This window comes from Pantherophis guttatus, chromosome 6 (genome assembly GCF_059756535.1).
Source record: "Pantherophis guttatus breed Tessera chromosome 6, ASM5975653v1, whole genome shotgun sequence".
Lineage (NCBI taxonomy): Eukaryota > Metazoa > Chordata > Lepidosauria > Squamata > Colubridae > Pantherophis > Pantherophis guttatus.
In genome coordinates this window covers 80,315,796-80,338,116 of record NC_142068.1, presented here as the reverse complement: position 1 = coordinate 80,338,116, position 22,321 = coordinate 80,315,796, and the positions used below count along the sequence as shown (strand labels likewise).

Below are 22,321 nucleotides of genomic sequence, written 5' to 3'. Positions count from 1 at the left end.
TAGGGAGGGCAGGGCCTTCTGTCCCAACTAACCAGAAGGAGCGGTGTTATTGTGACACCGCTGTTTTCATGTTAACATAAATACCCGACATCTGTGAATGGTGTTAGCTGCTGGTGTTGTGCAATGGTTGCATTACAAGGTGTAAATTTGGCACGACTGCTGTCATTTCCTCAGTCTTCCTTGTAGGTATGCCAAGCGCCTCCATAAGGTCGTCCGGCGGTTGGTGCCCAATTGTGATGTCCGATTTCTGCTTTCGGAGAGTGGAAGCGGGAAGGGGGCTGCCATGGTCACCGCCGTGGCTTACAGGCTGCTGTCTCAGCGGAAGCAGATTAATGAGGTCTTGGCCCTTTTCAAATTAACCCGAGAGAATCTCATCGAGGTAAGAAACAAAATGAGGACAGAGCTGGAGTACGGCCTGAAGAAAGAAACCCACCCAACAGCCACTGTGAAAATGTTGCCAACGTTTGTTTGCGGCACTCCGGATGGCACAGGTACTCCCTCATTTCTTTCACAGCTGTGTAGGCTGCCCAATTTGAAGAGCTCAAGGGGATTTACCAAAATCTGAGAAGAAACGCCATAAAACCAGGAGCAATTAATAACATCTTCTAGGCAGTCTACACATGCCAAGTGTGTCCATAAGGAGGAATGGGTGTTCAAAAATGTCCAGGGGAGTATAGAAGTTGTGAAATATCTGATATACAGGGGCACGACATAGTATAATGTCTGTATCTCTCTGCTCTAACAGTGTTCTGACCCAGCTCCCCAAACATGACAATCCCTCTTTATTTAAATCAATGATTCCTTTATTAGGAGTGCCAGCAGCCCTGGCAAAAAAAGTTTATCTCTCAATGCAGGCTAACAAATTTGTCCAGCAGGGAGATGAATAGTTGTCTGCCACATCTATTCATCTCCACCCCCACTGCCTTTTATCCCCAGAGCTAGGGTAGAGCTTCGCTAGCAGCAATGGCTCTTCCTTCCCAAGGACCGGCCCACGGATTTCCACTGCTCTCCTCTCCTCTGCCTTCTATGCATCCGTATGTCAGGCACTGCACCCAGCTGTTCTTCCTCTTCCTCATCAGCCACCTCCAGATCTGGGGGTTGTTGACTCTCCTTCTGAAGGCTGACGGACGGCCCAGGTGTTTTGTCCCCGTCCCACATGCACACACACCAACAGACGTCCAAAAGTTAAAAACCAAACCAGCCGACAAAATCCTTTTCCTTATGATAACGGAACTTGGCAGCAACCTAGTGGCTGCCTGCCAAGAGTTTATTACTCATGAAGGGAAGAGATAACTTCTCTCCGTTTCTGGTACATCAAAGTAAAATGTTCAATAATTACAGAGTAACATAAATCCAAATATAATCCAGCAAAGCCTATAGCAAAAGTCCGGCAATGCAGAATGGCGTTATTTATTAAATTTATATCCCGCCCTTCTCCCCGAAGGAACTCAGGGCGGTGAACAGCCGAGAATTAAAATAACATACAATATAAAAGTTAAGATAATTAAAAATAAATTAAATTAAACGGCCGCCCCAATTTAAGACCCCTAGCTATACAATTAAAAAACTAACCCATAAAACCCATAAAAAAAATATAAGTGATAAATTTATTTATTTATTATTTATTTATTATTCGAATTTCTATACCGCCCTTCTCCTTTCGGACTCAGGGCGGTGAACAGCCAAAATAAAAACATTTATACATAAATACGATTAAAAATAGATTTAAAATAATTAAATTTGGCCCATAGTTTAAAATTTATCAATTTAAAATCCATATCAAAATTTAAAACCAACCATAAAATCATAAAATCAAGAGAGACCGGCTAACTGAAAGAGATGAGTTTTTAGGGCCCGACGAAAGGTCCGGAGGTCGGAGATCACTCGTATCTCTGGGGGTAGATTGTTCCAAAGGGTAGGTGCCACCACAGAGAAGGCTCTCCTCCTGGGGGTCGCCAGCCGGCATTGTCTAGCCGACGGCACCCTGAGGAGGCCCTCTCTGTGGGAGCGAACTGGCCGGTGGGAGGCTATTGGTGGCAGAAGGCGGTCCTGTAAGTACCCTGGCCCTAAGCCATGGAGCGCTTTAAAGGTGATCACCAACACCTTGAAGCGCACCCGGAAGTCCACCGGAAGCCAATGCAGCTCGTGCAGGAGAGGAGTCACATGGGAGCACCCAGTCGCTCCCATAATCCCCCGCGCGGCCGCACTCTGCACCAGTTGGAGCCTCCGGGTGTACCCCAAGGGGAGCCCCATGTAGAGAGCGTTACAATAGTCCAGACGAGAAGTGACAAGTGCTTGAGTGACTGTGCGTAGGGAGTCCCGATCCAGAAAGGGGCGCAACTGGCGTATCAGGCGAACCTGATAAAAAGCCCCCCTGGCCACGGCCATCATATGCCCTTCTAAGGACAGCCGTGCATCCAGGAGGATGCCCAAGTTGCAGGCCCTTTCCGTGGGGGCCAATGATTCACCCCCAATAACCAGCGATGGCGTCAGCTGGCATACCGGGACGCCGGCAGCCACAGCCACTCGGTCTTGGAAGGGTTGAGTCGAAGCCTGTTTCTCCCCATCCAGACCCGCACGGCCTCCAGGCACTGGGACATCACTTCCAAGGCATCGTTGGGATGGTCTGGGGTGGAGATGTACAGCTGAGTATCATCAGTGTTTGACCCAGCATTTTGCATAAAAAAGTTGAAGTATCTTTGGCCTAGATGTGCTAAAACACTATTAAACACGCATAAAAAGTTTAGGTGTTTCTAATATACCCTAAACTTTAGCTTTCTGGAAAGATCTGGAGAATGGTCAAGGATTGGCCAACTGTGTACCTGGAACTGCAGGTAGTCCTTGACATTCATTTAGTGACTATTCAAAGTTGCAATGGCACTGAAAAAAGCGACTTACGACCATTTTCACACAACCATTGCAGCATTCCCAAGATCACACGATAAAAATTAGGATACTTGGCAACTGGCATGTACTTATCATAGTTGCAGTATCCCGGGGGGGTCATGTAATCCCCTTTTGCAACCTTCTGACAAGAAAAGTCAATAGGGAAGCCAGATTGACTTAACAATTACTAGTATTACTAATTTAGCAGCTGAAGTGATTCATTTAATAACGGAGGTGAGAAAGTTTGCAGAATGGGGCAAAATTTACTTAACAGCTCTGTTGCTTGGCAATGAAAATGTTTGTTTGTTTGTTTGTTTGTTTATTTATTTATTTATTTATTTATTTATTTATTTATTTATTTATTTATTTATTTATTTATTTATTTATTTATTTATTTATTTATTTATTTATTTATTTTGTGGCATTTCTATGCCACCCAACTCCCAAGGGACTCTGGGTGGCTTACAACAAAGAATAAAACAATGCGAACAATCCCATAAAAAATGTTAAAAAGAAAAACATTAAAAACTTTAAAAACGTTAAAACACATGCATTCCAATTCCTGGCCGGGTCTCACAAGATCATTATAATGAGATCAATGGCCCCAGGCCTGCCGGAAGAGCCAGGTCTTCACCGCTTTGCAGAAGGCCAATAGGGTGGGGGCGGTCCGGACCTCAGGAGGTAATTGGTTCCAGAGAGCCAGGGCAGCCACAGAGAAGGCCCTCCCCCGCGGGCCCGCCAGCCGACATTGTTTAGCTGACGGGACCCGGAGGAGACCGACTCTGTGGGATCTTACCGGTCGCTGGGAGCTATGTGGTAGAAGGCGGTCTCGAAGATAGCCTGGCCCTGAGCCATGTAGGGCTTTGAAGGTAATGACCAACACCAGGGCCTGGTGGCTCAGCAGACTGATAGCATTGTGATTAACACCAGCTGTCTGCAATTACTGTAAGTTCGAATCTCACCAGGCTCAAGGTTGACTCAGCCTTCCATCCTTTCTAAGGTAGGTAAAATGAGGACTCAGATTGTGGGGGCAATTAGCTGACTTTGTATAAATATACAAAAGTATGAAGGCTATTACTTTGTATAAATATACAAAAGGATGAAGGCTATTGCTTAGCGCATTGTAAGCCGCCCTGAGTCTCCGGAGAAGGGCGGCATATAAATCAAATTAAAAAAAAAAAATTGCACCCGGAGACCAATAGGGAGCCTATTGTTGGGCTCAATGGTTGGGCTCAATTGTGGTCGTAAGCCGAGGATTACCTGTATGTTTTAATATGAATTACCTACTTCTGAATGTAATTACTTGAGAGCAAATTCGCCTAGAATTCAGTGTGTCTTAGGCAAAAGCTGGACAAGGAACATTCTAAGCAATTGAGAAGGATTTTAGTAAATATTGACTTTTTCTTTTGCAGAAAAGGGAAAATACTTGGCTCTTGATCTCGGAGGAACAAATTTCAGAGTTCTGCTTGTCAAAATCAGAAGTGGAAGAAACAAATCGGTTCGGATGTACAACAAAATATTTGCAATTCCTCTGGAAATTATGCAAGGAACAGGAGAGGAGGTAAAAGTTAATTCCTAACTATTTATTCCTGGGATTTATATTCTATTCCAGTCTAATAGGATTGTGAACAATTCTCCTTGCTGATCCTCATGTATTTAAAACACTGGTATTAAATGCTGCCTTTAATTATTTTTCTTCTTCTTTCAGTTATTTGACCACATTGTCCAATGCATTGCGGAGTTTTTGGAATACATGGGGATAAAAGGCGCCCGGCTCCCGCTTGGTTTTACTTTTTCTTTCCCTTGCAGGCAAACAAGTATTGATAAGGTGAGAAGGCTGGGATTTTCCACCTTGATCCATCTTAATGTGGTTTTGATCAGTGCTCAATGTTGCACATGAACATGCTTTTAAATAGATTTTTGCCTTCAGAAGTTGTGGGAGCTTCATCATTGGACGCTTTCAAGAGGAGACTGGACAGCCATCTGTCAGAAATGGTGTAGGGTCTCCTGCTTGAGTAGGGTGTTGGATTAGATAACCTACAAACTCCCTTCCAACCGGTGGTGAATGTAAAATTTGTTACTACCGGTTCTGTGGGCGTGGTTTGGTGGGAGGGTGTAATATGACTGAGTGGGCGTGGCCAACTTTTTTTAAAAAAAAAAACTTTTAAAACCATTTTTATTACAACCTCTTTGAAGAGGTTGTAAAAAAATGCTTTTAAAGCCTCTGATGATCCCAGCTGACTTGCCTGATCGGCAGAGGCTTTCTTTCTTTTTTTTAAAGCCTCTGATGATCCCAGCTGACTTGCCTGATCAGCAGAAGCTTTTTTTTCCCTTTAAAAACATTTTTTCTATAACCTCTTCGGCCGAAGAGGTTGTAGAAAAAATGCTTTTAAAAGCCTCTGGCAATCCCAGCTGAGCCGCACGATCATCAGAGGCTTTTTTTTTTTACTTTTAAAAGCATTTTTTCGGCCAAAGAGGTTTTAGAAAATGGTTTTAAAAATTAAAAAAAAAAAGCCTCTGATGATTGCGCGGCTCAGCTGGGCAATGGGGGGAGCAGGGATTTTTGCTACCGGTTCTCTGAACCACCTGCCTCCATCGCTACCGGATCGGGCGATCCGGTGCGAACCTGGAGCATTTCACCCCTGCTTCCAACTCTATTATTCTATTCTATTCTATTCTATTCTATTCTATTCTATTCTATTCTATTCTATTCTATTCTATTCTATTCTATTCTATTCTATTCTATTCTAATCTAATCTATTCTATTCTCTGCTCTGCTCTGCTCTGCTCTGCTCTGCTCTGCTCCTCTGCCATGCCATGCCATGCCATGCCATGCCATGCCAATGACTACTGCCTAGGCTTTGGCCTTCACAGTTATTTCAGCTTTGGCTGCAGGAAAGTCCATTAAGTGGCTGGTGGAGAAGCATCTACAGATAGAAAGCCTGATCATTGCTTTCCAAAACACTTGTCAGGTCTAGGCGGACTTCTTCTAAAGATGGGCTTAGAAAGAACGCTAGATCTACTTTTAAACACAGGTTTAATGCTATATTGCTAGACCAGTTTCTAAAAATTGGTCTAATAATTTCTTCTGAAGATCCCAGTTTTTGTTCTGTGCAAAAAGTCAATTTCAGCCTCGAAAGAGAGGTGGAACAGCATAATCCTCCTGCTCTCTCTTCCAGAAATAACATCTGTCAGGAGGTAAATTTGGACATTATATAAATCAGGGGTGCCCAGCCTTAGTAACTTTAAGTCTTGTGGACTTCAACTCCCGGAATTCCTTAGCTAGCCATGCTGGCTGGGGAAGTTGAAGTCTACTTTAGGTTTTAAGGTTGCCAAGATTGAATGATGCTGATTTAAATCTTCTTTGAAAATGTAATTTGCAATGAATGAGTCTTTCCTAAAAACTTAAAGCCAGTTTTGAGTTTGGGTGACCCAACTCTTTTCTCTCTCTTCAGTAAACACTTTTTAATTGTCCTTTTTTGTTTCACTACTTTCACTTTCCAGGGAGCTCTTGTTGGGTGGACAAAAGGCTTCAAGGCAACCAATTGCGAAGGGGAGGATGTTGTAGACTTGCTAAGGGAAGCGATAAAACGGAGAAATGTAAGTATCCTGCATCTTTTGATCTAAACCCCTACCACCAGGGTTTGAGCAGAAATCCTGGTTTACTGCAATTTTCCTACTGATTTGATTTCATTCAGAATTATTATTTATTCATTAGTTTGTCAAACATGTACAAGATAGCAGTTATAAATATGAACATGGACATGAACGAAGGAAATGAATACAAATAAATGGGGACGGTAGGACAGGGACGGTAGGTGCGCTTATGCATGACCCCTTTACGGACCTCTTAGGAATGGGGTGAGGTCCCCAGTAGACAGTTTAAGGTTGAAGCTGTGAGGGTTTGAGGATGTAACAACAGAGTCAGGTAGTGCATTCCAGGCATTGACCACTCTGTCGCTGAAGTCGTATTTTCTGCAATCGAGTTTGAAGCAGTTTACCTTGAGTTTGTATCGATTGTTTGCCCATGTATTATTGTGGTTGAAGCTGAAGAAGTCGTTGACAGGTAAGATGTTGTAGCAGACAATTTTGTGTACTATGCTTAGATCAGATTACAGGTGGCGCAGTTCCAGATTGTCCAAGCCCAAAATTTCAAGCCTGGTGCCATAAGAGATTCTGTTGTGAGTAGAGGAGTGGAGTACTCTTCTTGTGAAATACCTCTGGACCCGCTCAATCGTATTAGTGTCCGATATACAGTGTGGATTCCAGGCAGACGAGCTGTATTCAAGAATTGGTCTGGCAAAGGTTTTGTATGCTCTAGTTAGCAATACAATGTTACCGGAGAAGAAGCTTCGCAAAATTAGGTTAACAATTCTTAATGCCTTTTTGGCAATGCTGTTACAGTAAGCTCTGGGGTTTAGATGGTTTGAGATGAGTACTCCTAGGTCCTTGACAGAGGATAAATGTCTTTAATCCTTGACAAAGGATAAAAGGTCCTCGACAGAGGGTAAACTTTTACATTTATTAAGATAAATGTAGAATTTATGGGGTCTTTTGCACTTTGAAAATGATTCAGGGGAAGCTCTTTAAGAATTTGCAGGGACCCAGAATTTCACTCCAGTTCATTAAAACAGCCGGTCTTTGATCAAGACTTTTGCAGGGTGAGAAAAATGAGATAGTTGCTTTAAGCAGTGGCCCCATTAAAATGACTGTGGGGCTCATTTTTCAGCCATGAATAGAAATCTGAATAAAGATGGGAGGCTTTAATAAATAGATGCAGGAGGACAGTGTGTGTGTGTGTGAGAGAGAGAGAGAGAGAGAGAGAAAGAGAGAGACAGACAGACAGACAGACAAATTCAACAATCATACAATCAAGTTCTACCCCTTTTTAATGTGTGCGGTGATAAATACGAAAAAGGAATGGTGCTTTGTGTGGCCATGGCTGCCATCTTGACTTTTTTGACCTCAGCCCTGTGAATTATCCTGAAGAGGTGCTTCAATGGTAGAAATACTGGTGTGTGCACAGCAACCACACATTATATTATTCCCTCATTTTTTTTTCTTTTAAAAAATAACTTCTTTTAAACCTGGGCAGGTTTATGAGGAAAAAATCCCAGCATAATTTTAAATGAATAAACAGCTAAACTTAAAGTGGTGCTGCCACCTGCTGGACATCTGTATATTAAACTCACTTATCAACTGTCTTGCTTAGCAACAGAAATGTTGGGCTCAGTTGTAGTCAGAACTTTGACTACCTGTATGGAACACCCATGATTTGAATCGGTTTCTTATCTTCTAGCAACACAGAGCAAATGGACAATAAACTGAAAGAAAGATTCAGTGTCAATGACTGCTGGGCATTTTTTAAAAAATTTCTTCCAAACTTTTGACCGAAAGGATAGCTGAGAATTGGCAGTAAAGATACTAATATATAACAGGTTGCTGAGAACATAATCTAAAAATGCAGATTTCCCTCTCATTATGCAAATGGATTTATACCAGTTTATTATGCAATGGATTATTTTAAAATAAAACAGCCCGTCTTCTCACTATTTCCTCAAAAAATCCCTGAGCAGCTCTCAGGTGTTATTTACTTTGCTTTATATCAGGCGTGTCAAACTCAAGGCCCGAGAGCTGGATCTGGCCTGTGGGGTGCTTAGATCTGGCCTGCGGGGCCATCCTGGAAACAGCGAAGGACTGGCCCACGGTACCTCTACCAGCAAAAACGGGGCTAGGGAGGGCTGCTTGCGGCCCTCCTAGGCTCCATTTTCAGCCGCAATGGCCTCCTGCAGCCCTTTGCCAGTGAAAATGAACCTCGGGAGGGCCACCGGAGCTCCGTTTTTGCCGGCAGAGGGTCACGTCCACCCACTCCATCCATGCCCCCCGCCCCCCGAGGTCAAACTCAACCCTGATGCGGCCCTCAATGAAATAGAGTTTGACACCCCTGCTTTATATGAACTAGTCTTGATATAGAACAATGTTTTTCACATTTACTGCACCTGTATATCTCCAGCTCGCTTTGCAATTATAACCAGTAATGTGCTGAACTAAATATGTTTTACATTTATAATTGTCTGGTGAGATTTTTCAAGGGCTGTTTCAATGTTAAAGGTTCCCCTCGCACAAATGTGCTAGTCATTCCCAACTCTAGGGGGCTGTGCTCATCTCTGTTTCAAAGCCGAAGAGCCAGCGCTGTCCGAAGACGTCTCCATGGTCATGTGGCCGGCATGACTAAATGCCAAAGATGCACGGAATGCTGTTACCTTCCCACCAAAGGTGGTTCCTATTTTTCTACTTGCATTTTTTACATGCTTTCGAACTGCTAGGTTGGCAGAAGCTGGGATAAGTAACGGGACCTCACCCCATTATGCAGCACTAGGGATTTGAACCGCTGAACTGCCAACCTTTCAATCAATGAGCTCAGCATCTTAGCCACTGAGCCACCACGTCCCTCTCAATGTTATGCACACTTTTGTTTACCAGCTGCTAAGGTGAAATCAAGTAAAGCAGAAGAATGCAAGTGTCCAACCAGTGATTTAAATTATTATTCAAATCCAATCATTCTTAAGTAAAGCATTTTTCCAAGTACACATAACCCTAATACATACCGCGTTACAACACGGGCTACCCCTCACTCAATTTCTGTTGCAGGAATTTGATTTGGATATCGTAGCGGTGGTAAATGACACCGTTGGGACAATGATGACGTGTGGTTATGAAGATCCATATTGTGAGATTGGACTCATTGCAGGTAAAACGAGAGAAATATACAGCAGACAATAACCTAGTCTTTTGTATTGTGTTTTAATATTACTGAGCACCAGGAAGGTACAGTAGATAATTGGGATAATGCCAGAAGTGGTATTCAGCCGGTTCAGTTCGGGCAAACTGGTAGCGGAAATTTTAACTGGTTCACTGAACTGGCAAATACCACCTCTGGCTGGCCCCACCCCCGCCCGGTCGCCTGGTTGCCGCTTTTCCCTGCCTGCTTGCTCGCCCCACTTTGCCGTGAGTGACGCCGAGTTGGCCATGCCTACTCAGTCACATGACCCCCACCAAGCCACGCCCACCAAGCCATGCCCACAGAACTGGTAGTAAAACAATTTGAATCCCACCACTGGATAATGCTAATTTTCACTGATAGCCTGCAAAAGAAAATGGTACACAGATGTTGATTTGGCTTGGTGAGAATTGCACTTTTCTTTTTTCCTTCACATATATAAATTTAAAAATTGATTTAAGCGCTGGGGAATTCTGGGAGCTGAAGTCCATACATCTTAAAGTAAACAATGTTGAGGAAGACTGTATTAGAATTTTCTGATCTTGGGAAAAACTATATATTTGGCTATCAAAGAGAAAACTGTAACCCAAACCAGATTAGGAGTTGTATTCATTGAAAAATTTATATTATACAAGTAAAGTGAGGTCGGATAGACCTAATTGATTTACAAATGTAAATTAGGTTGTTCTGCCTCCCCTGGAATGTAACATAGATATATTGTACCGAATATTAAATTATTAAGGTACTACTTATAGGTATGTATGTTATTTGTTTTGTTGTTCTGTTTGTCATTTATCTGGTGTGTTGTCTTCTTTTTTAATGATAAATGTAAATAAAGATTATTAAAAAAAAAAAAAAGAAATCATCCTGTGGGAACCAAGGTCATCTCAACAGATGTTAAGCAAGGACTTGAAGGAGTCGCCATAGAGACACCAGAACACCTAATTGGACAATGTGATCTGGGCGAAGGAAGGGAGGAAAGAATTCATTCTTTAATTAGGCGAAAACTGCGGGCACTAGCTAGAGTTAGTTTTGCTTCATACGTGCTGAAATGATGTACACAATAAAGTTATGTTTAAAGAAAAAAAAAGAATTTTCTAATCTTGCTGCTGCCATCTTGAGGTTGTCTGGATTTTTTCAGCCCAGTTATGTAGCCCAGCTCTTTCTGTAGTAACCATTAGAACTGCTACTATTTTGTGTTCTGCAGCTTTGGTTTTCCATCTCCTACATTTGGACTTCCTTGGAGAAAAACTTTTTGCTGTTTTAAAGTCTCGCTTTCTTTCTGTCTTTCAGGGACAGGCAGCAACGTGTGCTATATGGAAGAAATGAAACATATAGAAATAATAGAAGGAGATGAAGCTAAAATGTGCATCAACACAGAATGGGGAGGCTTTGGTGACAATGGCTGCATTGATAATTTCAGGACAAGATATGATCAAGAGGTGGACTCGGGGTCTCTGAATCCTGGGAAGCAAAAGTAAGGGTAGATGTTGTGGTGCCCTCCCAAAATTTTCAACCAAGATTATGGGTTTCCTATGGAACTCAGTAGCCTCAGCTGTAGAACAGGCAGTGCAAAATATTTGAAATAATCTGTCTTCTCCAACTGAAAGTCTGGAGGTGGGCTGCTGGGGGTTTGCAGGCGTTCGGGAGAACCTCTAGCTAAGATTCTGTGCAGTTCAGAGAACCCCCAAATCCCACTCCTGGATGGCCCCGCCCCACCCACCCTGCCCTGCCCCTCCCAGGAGTCCCCACGTGGCCCATTTTGGATGCAGATAAGTGCAGGGCCCACACGGAGGCTTGGGGAGGGCAAAAAACGGGCCTAACAGAAGTTTGGGAAGGCCAGAAACGGGCCCATTTCTGGCCTCCAGCAGGCCTCCGGATCTTGGGGAGGCTGTTTTTGCCCTCCCAGAGGCTCGAGGAAATCCTCTGGAGCCCGGGGAGGACAACCCCCCCCCCCCGCCGTGGTGCAGGAGGCCAACTAGGCCACACCCACCATGGCCACGTCCACCCAGCAACTGGGCAGAGAACCCCTTGCTAAAATTTTTGAAGCCCACCCCTGATTAGAACACAAATGAGTTTCAAGGCTGATTGTCGGAAGCCAGTTGGGAAGGATGACAATGACCCCAGGACGGTGCAAATGTTGTGAATACTTTTTTTTTGGTATTTTAAAATAATTTTTTATTAAATTTTTTCAACATTAAAAAACAAAACACAATTTACACTTCTTACAGCATTTCCATATCGGTGTCAATATCATCCATAACATTCAAATTTACATAAGTTCTATTTCTATGGGTCATTGTATGTATTTGTTTATTGAATAGCCCGAAGGCCTTTTCAAACAAAACAGAAAAGAAAAAGGGAAAAAGACAAAACAGTTACAAAAATAACAATCTAAAAATATATGATATATGACATTAAAATTTTACAATATCAGATATTAATAGCTAAGTTGCCAAGACTAGATAACCCAAATAAGATAGCTCCTCTCTAACTCAGCTCATCTTTCTTACAATCAATGAAATTTTTTTCGATATAACTGGCTCGTATTGCTGTCATCCTTTTAAGATAGCGAGTGATAGCTCTTACCAGGGGAGGAGAGTCAGCCTTCAACAGAAATGCTAATTTATGCCTTATATTCCAGTGGGGAAATTTATTTATAATTGGGGACAGATATTGTTTTCTTACTTCCTCATACAGCCTACATTCGAATATTATATGCGCCTATGGGTCATTATCCTATATTATACAGTCGTTTGAATTCTAGTAGTATTTACACATAGATACAATACAATCCTATTATCATCAATATTATTTAGTTCTTATCCAATAGTTTTACTTCTGTTCTTTAGCCATATATACCATCTACTCCAGACTTGGTAATACTCCGAGTCATCTCTCTCTTTCAATTCCATTGTCAACCTATCCATCTCTGCACATTCGTATACCTTTCTTACTATCTTTGTCTCTGAAGGAATATTAGTCTGTTTCCAGTTTTGTGCGAAAACTATTCTGGTTGCTGTTGATATGTGTAATATTATATATTGGAGCTTCTTTGCCATTTTCTCATCTAAAATGTCCAATATGAAAAGTTCTGGCTTCAAATCAATATTTTGTTCAGTAATTTCTTCCAACCACTGCCTTATTTTATGCCAATACTTCCTGGCTTTAGGGAAGGTCCACCACACTGTTGTGAATACATTTGAATACATTACATGTAGGTTGCCAAGCATCCAAATTTTGATCACATGACCATGGGAATGCTGTGACAATTGTATGCGTGACAACTGGTCGTAAGTCACATTTTTCCAAGCGGTTGTAACTTTGAATGGTCAGTAAACAAATGATTGTAAATCAAGGACTACTTGTGGGTTAAGTAACACTAACAATATTAAAGTACTATTATTAAAATATTAAATGTAGCAATAGGTAAGATTACATCTCCTTGACCAACTCTTTGTTTGAGAAGAAGAGTCTTTTGGTTGTTCTGAAACGTTATCAATTCTACACTGGAGAAAACAAGATTAGGGAAACCTTTATTATGCCCGCTATGTGAAAGTCCATTTATGTTGTGGCCCATCAACGGCCTGTGCAGCTAGTAGCTGATTCCGACAGCGAGGAGGCTGGTGTGGTGCTGTGCCAGCAACCTGTGCAGCTGGTACTCAAGTCGGACAGTGAGGAGGCTGGAGAAGATGTGGTGCCAGAGGCGGGGATTCAGCCAGGGCCTTCAGAACCTCCAGAAGCTCCCTTAAGTGAAGAGGATGAAGAGGAGGAGTCTCTTCTCGGTGCACGGGTGCGCAGAGCTGCCAAAAGGCAGGAGTGGCTCCTCAGGAGGAGGTCTCCCCGAGAGTAAGGCTTGAGGCTAATTGGCCACTCCCTTAGCCTATTTAAGGAGGAACGCCGACTGAAGCAATTTGCAGGGAACAACTTTGTTCACATACCTTCGTGTCTTGTCTTGCTAATCTTATCAGCTTCCTGCAAATTGCTTCTGGGCATTCTGCCAACCACAGTAAGCTTTCAGTATTATTCTTTGAATTCTGGGCAGCTGTTAATGCAGTTAATTAATTTACAGTTGTTGTAAAAAATTGGTTTATTTAGTAAACTAAGGTTTGAATGGACTTTGTGTGTGCTGCGTTCTTTGGGGTCCGTAGCTGGGGCAGAACAATTTATGCATAGCAATAATGAACAACCTGCTTAGTGTTGTTCAAATCCAAATATGTTTTTTTTTCCTTTGCTGTTTAATAGATATGAAAAAATGACCAGTGGGATGTATTTGGGTGAAATAGTGAGACAGATCTTGATAGACCTGACCAAGAGAGGACTTCTGTTCAGAGGCCAGATTTCAGAATCACTGAGAAGAAGAGGAATATTTGAAACAAAATACTTGTCTCAGATTGAAAGGTATGATTTGTCTTGTAGAAACAACATTTTCTTTCCTGTCTTCTAGTTCTCAACCCCATATGAGAGATGAAACAGCTGAATGGGATTCACGATTTATTTATATGTTTTTCTTTTATAAAAGGTAAAAGATTCAGTTATGAGAGCCAGTTTGGTCTTCTCAGGCATGAAGAATCAAGATCACACATTAAGTTCCAGTTAAACTGATTTCTTGCTTGACAAGAAAGTTAGTTGACTAGATTCTTGACAAGAATCTAGTCAACTAATGGTCAACACTAAATTGGCACTAGATAAGCATTAATGGAATTCAAGAGTGGTTGGACCTAAACCTCTTGTGGGAATGTAACAACTCCAGGCTGATTCCTCTCCACCCCAGGCTTTGCCTGTCCTTTTCCTACAGGTCTAGTGGTTTCCTACAGGTCTACTGTTGGAGTAGGAACAGGAAAATATGAGTTCTAGTCCTGCCTTAAGTGTAGAAGTCTATGGGGTGACTTTGGACCAGTCACTTTCTTAGCCATAGGAAGAATACAAAGGTAACCCTTTCCATAGATGTTCCCTTCAAAACTGCATTGACTGTCCAGGTGGTCACCAGAAGTTGGAGCTGACTTGAATAGGGGGAAAAAGGCTCTGTTGAATTGACTGTGGTTTCTGATGAATACATGAGCATTTCCATGAAGCTTTCTTTGATCTCTCTCTCTCCCCCCCCGCCTTCCTAATCCATCTATCATCTATCTAATATATTATGAGAGAGAGAGAGAGAGAGGGAGGGAGGGAGGGATTGGGGGGGATAGAGAGATAGAGAGATCATTAGCCATATTTTCTGTGACTCCTGAGAGCCCCAAATATTCAAGAATATCTGGATAAGGAGATGTTTTCTTCCACTGGTGATGGCAATGTCATCTTAAATGTTTCAAAAATTATTTTGGGTTGTATTTCAGGGTGTTGTGATAAAAGGAAAGAGTAGCATGTAGTATTCAGACAAAGTTCATTCTTAAATCATGGAGAACATCTGTCTATGCGATTGCTGGGTGTCAAAAATGACTTGGTGGCACATGATTAATCATTCTAAATCCTGTTTAAAAAGGAATCCATAGTCATAGGTGGGAAGAACATAGTGCCAAGGAACCAACATATCAGCAAAAACATTTCTTAAAAAACAGAAATGCAGCTTTCCAGTTCTTTCTAAGAAGCACTATTGAGTAATCAAAAAGTGTCTCTTCCATTTTGGCTGAGGCAGCGATCGCCTGGCCCTGCTTCAAGTGAGAAGAATCCTGCAACAACTCGGGCTGGATGGGACTTGTGATGACAGCATCATTGTGAAAGAAGTGTGTGGCTGTGTTTCCAAAAGAGCTGCCCAGCTCTGCGGAGCTGGATTGGCTGCCATTGTTGAGAAGATACGTGACAACAGGAAACTTGAGCACCTCAAAACGACCATCGGAGTGGACGGTACCTTATATAAGCTGCACCCACAGTGAGTATTTAAGCATCTCTTTGATGTACGGATTTGGGCTTTTTTTTTTGAGGGTAGCAAAGGACTAATGAAATATTCTACTTAGTGGATAGGAATAAAAAAGGACCGAAACCTTTTTCATGCTGCAACTGATTACACATTTTTGCATTAAGAGAAAAGAATTAAATCTTTTGCGGTGTTCATGTAGAACTTGAAAGGAAATAAGAAATGCTTCTATGCAAAGAATGAGACACCCTTTTCTTTCCTTTCCAAGGATTCTCTATCCCCTATCCCCCTTCAGGCCTCCCTGTCCTTCCCTATTTACAGGTAGTTCTCGACTTACTACCCCAATTGGGCCCAAACTTTCTGTTGCTAAGTGAGACATTTGTTAAGTGAGTTTTGTCCCGTTTTATGACCTCCCTTGCCACAGTTGCTAAATGAATCACTGAAGTTGTTGTTAGCAACATGGTTGTTAAGTGAATCCGGCTTCCCCATTGACTCTGCTTGTCAGAAGGTCGCAAAAGAGGATCACATGACCCTGGGACACTGCAGCCGTCATAAATATGAGTCAGTTGCCAAGCATCTGAATTTTGATCACATGACCATGGGGATGCTGCAATGGTTGTAAGTGTGAAAAATGGTCATAAGTCACGTTTTTTTCAGTGCCATTGTAACTCTGAACAGTCACTAAATGAACTGTTTGAAGTCAAAGATTACCTGTATTTATACTAGTGTTGGAAGAAATATCCATCTGGTTCAGTTCCAAGCTTGGAGAAGGGCACTGGAGATAAAATGGGAGGCTGGAGGCTGATTGAAAAGAGGGTCCATTTATTGATAAAGCAGAAACATATGGGTAGTTTTGGGCAGCTGACCACATGGAGTTGAGAGAGGGTGGCTTTTATACCTTCTCTTGGGCTTTGCACTTGAGCTTCCTGTTCCTGTGCAAGAACATGTATTCTATTGTTGTCAGACTTTCATGGGGCCATATGGGGTCATGTTTGTCTGAGTTCCCAGGTTTGGTTGAAGCTTGGTGGGTGATGATGTAATGAAGAGGCTTATGTTCTGAAAGGGTGTTGGGCAATTCCCATTGTGTCTTAATGGTTCTGTCCTGGTTTGGATCTTGAGTGAGGGCTAATCCCATCACCCTTAGGCTGAAGGTCTTTTGTCTTGTAGATATGATGGCCCAGTCTTTCTTAATGAACACCAAATATTTGCTGGGGGCAGGGAGCTGGGGCTGAGTTTCTGTCTCCCTTAAGATTTCTATTTCTCTTTTAGGGGAAATATAATATTCTGCCTTTTTAAATATTTCTCAAAATATTTCATTCTTCTAGGAGGGGTGACTTCCCTCACTAGTGATCCCCATTGGCACTTAACCACAGCACAAGTGTTTTTTTTTTGCTGTGCCCTCATAACACAGCCTTCATTTTGGCGGTTAGTCTGTGAGGGCAACAGACTTAAGTTGTCTTTAATTGTGCTGGTATTGAAGAAGACATTCTAATCAGGACCATCCTCCAGTTCAGGAAGCAGACACACCAGAGCAGTGTTTCTCAGCCTCAAAATGTGGGGATTTCAACTCCCAGAATTCCCCAGCCATCTTGAAGGCTGAGGGATTCTGGGAATTGAAGTTCATAAAGCTGCTGAGGGTGAGGAATACTCCCATACAGATTGCAGGAATACCACTTTATTATTATAGTAAAACAGCAGTATATTATAATATAATGGCAGAATCAAGCACAACCATCGACTCTCCAAATTCAAATTCAGACTGTTGCATAGTTTCAATACATACTTTCTCCTGCCATCTGCCTGACAAACAGAATTTCTAAATCACTTGTCATGTGCTTTTTTTATGAATGGAAAATTTCATAAATGTGTACTACTCCATCAAAACCATAAAATGGAAGCCGCCTGTTATGCCAAAGGCGGTGTAAGAATTCTTCTATATTAAAGAAATGCGATATCACTTCCATTGTTAGAAGACTATCATGAATATTTTATAAGTGTTCTGCTTCGCTAATGCATCTGAAACTAGTCTTAAGAAATTTTCTAGCATCGCTTAATCAGCTTAATAATTTATTTATCAAGTTTACTATTTTTTGAAGTTTTCAGTGTCCACTGAATATCTATTATATTGTATTATACGATAATTTTTACAATAATCTTATTAAAGTTGACAAATGCAAAGATTAAAAAAACTAATAGAAACTAAACAAAATATAAAAATTAAGGAAAAAGAAAAGTGAAAAGAAATAGAAAAAAAGGGAAGAGAAAAATAAGAAATATAAAAGATGACTCCTCCCTCCCTCCAGACAAGTACAAACAATTTGAATAATGGCAACCAGTGCAGAGGTAGGTTTCAGCAGGTTCGAACCAGTTCTGGAGAACCGGTAGAGGAAATTTTGAGTAGTTTGGAGAACCAGTAGTAAACATTCTGACTGGCTCCGCCCCCATCTATTCTCTGCCTCCCAATTCCCAGCTGATTGGGAGGAAATGGGGATTTTGCAGTAACATTCCCCTGGAGTGGGGTGGGAATGGAGATTTTACAGTATTCTTCCCCTGCCATGCCCACCAAGCCATGCCACGCCCACCAAGCCACACCCACAGAACCAGTAGTAACAATTTTTGAAACCCACCACTGAACCAGTGGATGGCCATATCTGAGCTTCACAGCTAACTTCTGACAAGGAGAGTCAGTGGAGAAGAAATAGCAATTTATGGCCATGTGATGTCTCACTTAATGACTGCAGGGGATTCACTTAATCACAGAGTAAGTGAGGTTGTAAGCCTAACATGGTCACAAGATCTCTTGCTTAACGATGTCCCTTAGCAACAAAATTACCAGCCCCAAATGTGGTCATTAAATGACGATTGCCTGTATAATACATACTGTATAATATTCTAATTATAATTGATGTGAGAGCAAAGTTTGCCTTCTTAACTTGGGCCCCACTGTAAAATGTTGCCCTCTCTGGATTGAGAGCAATCAGAGTATCGTCTTCATTCTGCGTTCCTCTCTCCCCAGTCTTTGCAACGTAAACCATTTCTTACATTTGCAATTGGGTTACACAAAACATCATATATGTCAATATTTGCTTGTGTTTCTTCTTTTTGCGTTTAGCTTTTCAAGGATTTTGCAAGACACGGTGAAGGAGCTGGCACCACAATGTGATGTAACTTTTATGCTGTCTGAAGACGGAAGTGGGAAAGGAGCAGCCTTAATTACAGCAGTGGCTAAACGGATGCACCAAGTTGCAGAAAATTAATTTGATCTCACAGACCTGAGTGGGCAAGAAGGATCAACTATAAAAGTTCCTACACACACAGTTGTGGCACTGATCAAGTCAAAAGGGTCCATTTTTGCAGTTGATGGTCAGAAAGAACACAGGATACAAGCCGTCATATCAAAACGGATGGAGATTTTGCCTTACCTGGACACTGTGTCCTAAGTTGCCTGATATACAACACCGTACTTCGTATTTCTTCCTTGTGCCTAACACAATTCAAAATATTAAATGGCCAAGTTCCATAGGTTTGTTTTAAAGAAATCGGTTTCTTTTGAGTGTATTTATACAATCCCTGCTCTATGTCCTAATTTAGTAATTTCTTGTTAATGTTAAAATATCATTTGTATTGCATAAATACTTATTGGAGAGTAGGTATAATATACCATAGCTATATATTGGGAGCTGGTGCTGTTTACCTGCTGCAGTATTTTTTTTCCACATAATATGAAGGTTGGAAGGTATCTCAGAGATCATCTAGTCAATCCCACTACCTGGTGGACGAATCCACTATTCCAGCATCTCCAACAGAAGCCCACCCAAGCAAGCAAAAAGGCTAATGTATAAAATGTAATAAATTAATGTTTTCCCCCATAAAAGTTGTCTCTTGGGTGACACTCATTGTATTTTAAGTTTTCTTGCATTTATTTGATGCTGCTTTTCAAAAACGAAGTCCATTCGATTTCAATGCATGTTTAATAATGCTGAGAGACCAGAAAAAGAAATTCCTTGTGCATTTTCTTGAAAAAGCAATGCCCGTTGGGGACAACATTTGTGGATACATGCTATCAAGTTTGAACACTTATTTTTCTAGAGACATTCCAGCAGCTTAAATCTTGGTTCTCGTGACATGTACTTAATAACGGTAAGGTAAAGATAAAGGTTCCCCTCGTACATATGTGCTAGCCGTTCCCGACTCTAGGGGGTGGTGCTCATCTCTGTTTCAAAGCCGAAGAGCCAGCTCTGTCCAAAGACGTCTCCGTAGTCATGTGGCTGGCATGACTAAACGCGAAAGGCGCATGAAACGCTGTTACCTTCCCACCAAAGATGGTCCCTATTTTTCTACTTGCATTTTTTTACGTGCTAGATTGGTAGGTTGGCAGAAGCTGGGCCAAGTAACGGGAGCTCACCCCGTTAGGCGGCACTAGGGATTCGAACCGCTGAACTGCCGACCTTTCAATCGACAAGCTCAGCATCTTAGCCACTGAGCCATCACATTCCACCTAATAACAGTAGCAGCCCACAAAAATTAGAATGCTACAACACCTGAAGGTTGTTTTCTCCAAGGGTTCATTTTAATGCTTCAATTCCATATCCTTCTTAATCTGTCCTTCCCTAAACTCAAAATTGGTTGAGATTACACTCAAGAGAAATTATAATGGTTCTATATGTGAAAATGTTAGAAATCACTTTAGTCCAACCTTTCCATTTTCCAGTCATCAGTAGTACGGTATTAATTGGGGGTTTGGGGAATTCAAGGGCCTTTGCAGAGCCGGTTGGGGCCATGTTTCTCAACCTTGGCAATTTTAACGTGTATGGACTTCAACTTCCAGAATTCCCCAGCCAGAATTCTAGGAACTGAAGTCCACACATCTGAAAACACTGCATTGGGATTCGTCTGCTCCTTTCTCCAAGAATCCCACTATGCAAAGTTAATGCAATGTCTTTTGAGCAACATTTATCTACCTATTTCTGCACACAGACAAAAAAAAAGGAAAAATGCCTTGTTTTATTCCTGTTGTTTTATCCAAAAATGTAGCAATGAAATATTTCACGTTAGAAAATCTAAAGGAGAATTATGCCGGTGAGAGTTAATACAATCCAGTGATTTTCTGCAGAATTTTATCTTTCATTTATTTTGTGGATAATCTCATAGACGAAGTGACAAATTCATGCTCTGTCAGGATGCTGACCTATTCAGTCCTGGGCAATTTCTTCTGATGCCTTCCATCTTCCTTCCTGAGACATTTCTACAGCAGCAAAAGCACAGCAGAGAATGCAAATTAAATGTCTACTACTTGTAATTCGCCAGTTTGGAAAACTGCTTCCAATTAGCAGAAATTGAAGTCCTTCTTGGTCAGTCATCTGATCTTCCCATTAAATGCTACCCATCCATTTCTACTAAACTTGGAGGAAAGAAATCTACAATATATTTACCTGTCTGGAGTGAAAGTCATTCTACTTGTTTCTGCTCACCTTTTAAGAGTGAGGTCTTTGCAGGGGTGGGCTTCAAAAATTTTAGCAAGGGGTTCTCTACCCGGTTGCTGGGTGAGTGTGGCCATGGTGGGTGTGGCCTAGTTGGCCTCCTGCCACAGCGGGGGGGGCGTTTTTGCCCTCCCCGGGCTCCAGAGGCTTTCCTCAAGCCTCTGGGAGGGTGAAAACGGCCTCCCCAGGCTCCGGATGCCCTCTTTTTCACTCTCCCCGAGCCTCTGTGTGCGCCCTGCACTTACCTGCATCCAAAACTGGCCATGTGGGGACTCTGGGAGGGGCGGGGTGGGGCGGGGTGGGGCCAGCCAGGAGTGGGATTTGGGGGTTCTCTGAACTGCACAGAATCTTAGCTAGAGGTTCTCCCGAACCCCCTGTGAACCCACAGCAGCCCACCCCTGGCTCTTGGGTATGTAGAAGAACACACTGTCTTAAAAATTCAAAGAAATTCACGTTAGTATATCAGAATAACAGAGTTACAGTGGACCTTGGAGGTCTTCTAGTCCAACCCCTTGTTGAAGCAGGACACCCTATACCCGTAATGGCGAACCTATGGCATACATTCCACAGGTAGCACGTGTAGCCATATCAGTGGGCGTGTGAGCTCAGCTCCGGCGCACATGCGCATGCCGGCCAGCTGATTTTCAGGCCTTCTGGGCACACCAGAAGTAGGGAAACAAGTTGTTTCCTGCCTCCGGAGGGCCTCTGGGGTTGGTGGGGAAGGCCTTCTCTCACGTGGCTCCAGAGCCTCTCTAGGAGTCTGGGGAGGGCGTAAACGGCCTCCTCCCACTCCCCCCTCCCGGGTCTCCAGAGGCCAGAAGTTTGCTGTGTATCTTTTTCAAGTTATCAAGAATTTTTTCAAGAAACATCCATTTTCTGCCTAGATCTCTAGAGGGCGCTAGAGAATAAGTATAGCTGCTGAATTCTTCAGTTCATTTTACTTAATCCTTCATGAACTGGAGACAGTTTACACATGGGAATATGTTTTTCTGTGGACTGCATGGGGTGGGATTTTGCATGCTGCCTGCATCCCGCGGATGGGGCTTCGCTTGCTTGAGGGGCCCGGTTTCTGGCATGCCGTGTACGGGTGCTGGTCCATGAACCGGGAGTTGCGGATCCCCCGGTTTAGGATCACTTTCGCAAGTGATCAATTAATACCATTTTCAAAGGTTCATTAAATTTACCTTAGTGAGAAAAGCAATAGCCAGAATATATATGGTCTTCTGCTCTCTTCATTATACTAAAAGCATTTCCAACATTATTTCCACATAAGGCAGTGAAAAGATCTGGAGCAGACTTCCTGCTATTTATTTCCCTGTG

General features: G+C 42.3%; 1 protein-coding gene across 1 annotated transcript in view; it reads left to right on the top strand.

The window, feature by feature from the left end:
• Positions 1-19,422, top strand: part of LOC117677992 (hexokinase HKDC1-like) — a 52,258-nt gene extending 32,836 nt beyond the window's left edge. The window contains exons 10-18 of the mRNA XM_060682240.2: positions 187-491; positions 4,299-4,447; positions 4,595-4,714; positions 6,391-6,486; positions 9,538-9,637; positions 10,961-11,144; positions 13,913-14,068; positions 15,303-15,536; positions 18,634-19,422. Of these exons, the coding sequence (XP_060538223.1) occupies positions 187-491; positions 4,299-4,447; positions 4,595-4,714; positions 6,391-6,486; positions 9,538-9,637; positions 10,961-11,144; positions 13,913-14,068; positions 15,303-15,536; positions 18,634-18,778 (1,489 nt within the window). The 3' untranslated portion in view covers positions 18,779-19,422. The remainder of the gene's footprint in view (positions 1-186; positions 492-4,298; positions 4,448-4,594; positions 4,715-6,390; positions 6,487-9,537; positions 9,638-10,960; positions 11,145-13,912; positions 14,069-15,302; positions 15,537-18,633) is intronic.
• The last annotated feature ends 2,899 nt before the right edge of the window (positions 19,423-22,321 follow it).